The sequence below is a fragment of the Cynara cardunculus genome, assembly GCF_001531365.2.
Source record: "Cynara cardunculus var. scolymus isolate 2C chromosome LG 12, CcrdV1, whole genome shotgun sequence".
Classification (NCBI taxonomy): domain Eukaryota; kingdom Viridiplantae; phylum Streptophyta; class Magnoliopsida; order Asterales; family Asteraceae; genus Cynara; species Cynara cardunculus.
In genome coordinates this window covers 9,315,637-9,319,561 of record NC_037539.1, presented here as the reverse complement: position 1 = coordinate 9,319,561, position 3,925 = coordinate 9,315,637, and the positions used below count along the sequence as shown (strand labels likewise).

At 32.6% G+C, this 3,925-nt stretch overlaps 1 protein-coding gene across 1 annotated transcript; it reads left to right on the top strand.

Moving 5' to 3' along the window:
* Nucleotides 1-258: 258 nt before the first annotated feature.
* LOC112523053 lies at nt 259-3,589 on the top strand. The gene is made up of 5 exons (XM_025132490.1): nt 259-445; nt 548-597; nt 1,665-1,770; nt 1,856-1,914; nt 3,260-3,589. Exons 1-5 carry the CDS (start codon nt 350-352, stop codon nt 3,306-3,308), a joined length of 360 nt encoding a protein of 119 aa, XP_024988258.1. The 5' UTR covers nt 259-349; the 3' UTR covers nt 3,309-3,589.
* The last annotated feature ends 336 nt before the right edge of the window (nt 3,590-3,925 follow it).

Genomic DNA, 3,925 nt, shown 5'->3' with positions numbered 1-3,925 from the left:
AACCCTCTGAATGATTTTATATCATGGATCTCCCTCAACCATTAAGAGCCCAAATTTCATTATACACAATTACCAAATAATTATATTTTATTATACACTATATCATGAGAGCCTCTTAATTATTCTAACTACTTAATCATTCTACACCAAATCATTCAGCAATTGTCAAACAGACTCTCAATCTGACTTATAGTTATCATTTATCAAAAAATACTCTAGTTACAATATTAAATAAATTGCCCAATTATTTTGATGCATCGGTTTGGAATTGAAACCTTGAAATAGACGGTGTTCGTTAATCTCCGTTAAAGACTCTCCTACCTTCTTCAATTATCGATCGATCGGTGTAATGGCCAAGATTCACAAAACCCTAGCACTTCTCATCTCGGTGATGATTATATGTTCCGTTGAAACCCTTGCAAAGAAATCTCGCCGCCCAATTTCTGTGAGTTTACAAGATTTCGATTGAAGTTTTAAACAGATTCCCTTTCAATCTCATCTACGTTTGATTAATTTCGGAATTTGATTTTGTATTTGGGTGTTTCAGGACATTGAGATTCGAGAAAAGAAGCAGAGTTGCTACGCAGACATTGAACTGTATGTTCGATCTTCCCCTTTTTAGTTCCCCAAAAATGAAGCATTGAAAATTTGTGTTCTTATGATGCTTGACTGTCTGTTTTTTGTGGTCGTTTGCTGGTATTGTCTTAGGGTTCATACTTTACCTAAACAATAACAGAATACTCAATCTTAAACAGGTTGAATTTTGGTCATAGCTACTACGTTTGACCTTCAATGTTGTAAAGCATTCATGAAATTTCGACGAGAAAGAAATGGATCTTTGCTATCTTCCTTGAAGTCGCAACATTTTCCTTGTGGGGTATCAACGAAAATTGGACCATTTTCATCATAAACTTAAAATTTCTGAGATTTTCATGAGAGTAAAAATTATATAGAAACCATAAAAACCAATTTGTATGTGTTGTTTCATAGATGAAACATCACATGAAGACATTCGGTGTTGATACAGTGTTGTTTTGTAAATGAAATGTCAAACAGTGTTTTGCTTGTGAAAAAAACACAAATTCGTTTATCATGAAGCACACAGTCATACTCACACAAGAACAATCACATGTGAAACAATATGAATCAGAGCTTAAATCAAACTCATTGGATCGTCTGATTGATTTTTACGGGTTGGTTTTTACATGTGTTGTTTCATCTATGAAACAACACATGAAATTGGTTTTTACAGTTTCTAACTTTTAGCTGGTTTCTATATGATTTGACATCTTGTTTACCCAAGGTCCTTTGATTAAATGACCTTCTAACAGATTTTTTAAATCATTGATGTTCTGACAGATTTAATAATGGCTCTGCTTAAACAAAACAATGTCACTTCCATACAAGAATGTCTAGAAACCTGTCAAAGGTAATGGATTAAAAAGCACTTGTCAGAGCAGAGATCATTTAGCTAAATAATCCTTTACCCAACCTCAAAAGAAGAAGCAAAGTTGATTTGATGTTAACATTTTATATATGACTGACAAAGAAAAAATGTTAAGTAGACTCATCCAATAAAGCAAACAAGCAAGAAGAACATGTATGCTTTCTCTTTGTATTCCTATCCATACTGATTTATTGCTGTACCTTTGTGGCTGGATAAGTGGATACTGGGGTTCAGAATGCAAGTCTTCAATGGTTGCAAAGGAGAATTGTGCTTTAAAATGCTTATCACCAACTTGCTATGAGCTTATTTATGAGAGTGATCCGGTAAGAAACAGCTAAATTCGGTACATCATCTGAACCATGCCGTTTGACTACGATTGATATGCTTATTCTTTCATGCTTCTATCAGCTGGAAGAAGGGGAGAGAGATTATGTGAGGAGCCAGGAGTACAAGTATTGTATGCACAGGTTAGATTTCTTGCTGTTAAAGACAATACCTCAATTATAATTGTGATTTTAGTTACAAGTTTTCATATTAACAGCTCCCTAGATAGAATTACAACAATTAGGGTGTTTTGTTGACGAGGGGAAGGTTCATTTAGGAACCTCAAATATTTTATGAACCGTCTTCTTTTGCGAGTATTCATGATGGATATTATTCATTATAAATATTTTATCACGACATTCATAATAAATACTCACAAAAAGGATGGTTCCTGGTTCCTAAATGAACCTTCCTCTTGTTGATGATTATCTCAAGTGTTTTATTCTAAATGCAAGTTACTTCTCTTTGTTGAGGTGTTCAATATGCAACATGCTGAAGGTAGAGATCTATTCTTGTTCTAGGAATCAATCATGTTAATGAAGTAGTATTGTGAGCAGTAAGCATGGTATTTGAATGGCTATTTAAGAGAATTACCTTATGAAAGATTTTTTTGACCTTGAGGCCTTCTTCTGATAGGTAGAGGCATCCTTCACTCTTTAATTAGACGGAGGCGTTAAATCTGTCAGAATGTCATGCATTTAAAAACATGTCAGGAAATTATTCTTCTAAATAACCCGTATTTATTTGAAGTCCAACACGATGAATGGTGTGACATGATATATGTAGGTAGAGATAAAATAGGTAATTCTAGGGAGTAAACCTAGTAGGATGTGATTATTTAATATTTGCATTCAATTAAGATATAGGATATCCTAAATCATATCTGGTGGATGTTAAACGTATTTTGAGTTATCCTTATCGGTTTCATGTTATTCAAAAATTAGAATTTGATAGTATACCATAGTCGAAGTATTCATAAATATAAAATGTTTAAACTATTTTTCAAAATTTTAAAATCCCATTCAGTGGATCATAAATCTTGGGGACCGAAATCATCACCATTGTTCTATTTCTGGTTATGATAATGAGAAAGCAAGTAACTTTGGATATAATTCTTTCTAAAAAGGGAAATGTTTTAGTTTCAATTTGCACCATACATCCCAAAAAGGAAAGTGTTGCCTTTTTTCTTGGGAGGAGGATGTGCATGGACTTGTATGTGGATTTTGAGTGTAAAATGTTCTTCATAATGACTAGCTACATTGCTCCCATCTTGTTCAATTGAGCTCCAACCCGCAAATAAAGGCCATGCCTTTGGGCTCATTCCCATAGGTTGTCGGTTTGAGTCTCCTTAGGGCCATTGGAGACTGTTATCTTCAGGACCATCTTCAGAGTCCCATGAGATTAGTGAGGTTTCGCAAACTGACTTAGATGCCCACGGTTACCAAAAAATATGAATTGGTGTAAGCGTTAGTTTTGCTTGTTTTTCAGATTGTCTTTGGGAGAGAACTTGGATGGCGTTAAAGGTTCTTTCGAGTAGAGGTGCAAGCATAAATTGTTGTTTGAAGACACGGGAAATATCACCCGTAGGCATCGCCGAGTAAACCGAGCCATTGAGAAGTTCATCGATTATTATTGGGAAGGTTTGCTTTCAAAGAAGTGGTTTGCAAAATGTAAGCAATTTGTTTGTGTAGACCTGTTGTTTTAAAAGTTGTCCAGTTTCTGGAAATGATATGACCCTGTGCATTGTCATCTTGTACCTGTCGCTCAAGCTATTGTACCACCATTCGACAGTGCAGAAAGTTATGTTTAGACCATCAACGTGATCATGTTTTTATTTTTGTATAAAATATAAATTTAAAAATATTATAATTTTTTAAAAGTATATATTAATATTAGTATAAATTAACTATCTAATAATATAATTTTTTTTAATAAATTTTTTTAGTACAATTTAATTTGGATTTAATAATAAAATAATTTATTTTTGGTTTAATAATATAAATTTTTTATAAAGATAATAATTAAGAATTATGTTAGAATATAATGATTATCGAAATTAATTTTTAATATTTAAAATAAGATATGTATCTTGAATTTGATTATATTTATCTGTAATTAGTTACATAAATATAAAAATTAAAGCTTTAATAAATT

What these genes read in the sequence shown, in the direction of transcription:
- LOC112523053 (XM_025132490.1), top strand. Translation starts at nt 350, where the DNA reads ATGGCCAAGATTCACAAAACCCTAGCACTTCTCATCTCGGTGATGATT. An exon ending in TTATTTATGAGAGTGATCCG is followed by an intron (nt 1,771 to 1,855) that starts GTAAGAAACAGC and finishes TGCTTCTATCAG; the next exon opens with CTGGAAGAAGGGGAGAGAGA. An exon ending in TACAAGTATTGTATGCACAG is followed by an intron (nt 1,915 to 3,259) that starts GTTAGATTTCTT and finishes CTTGTTTTTCAG; the next exon opens with ATTGTCTTTGGGAGAGAACT.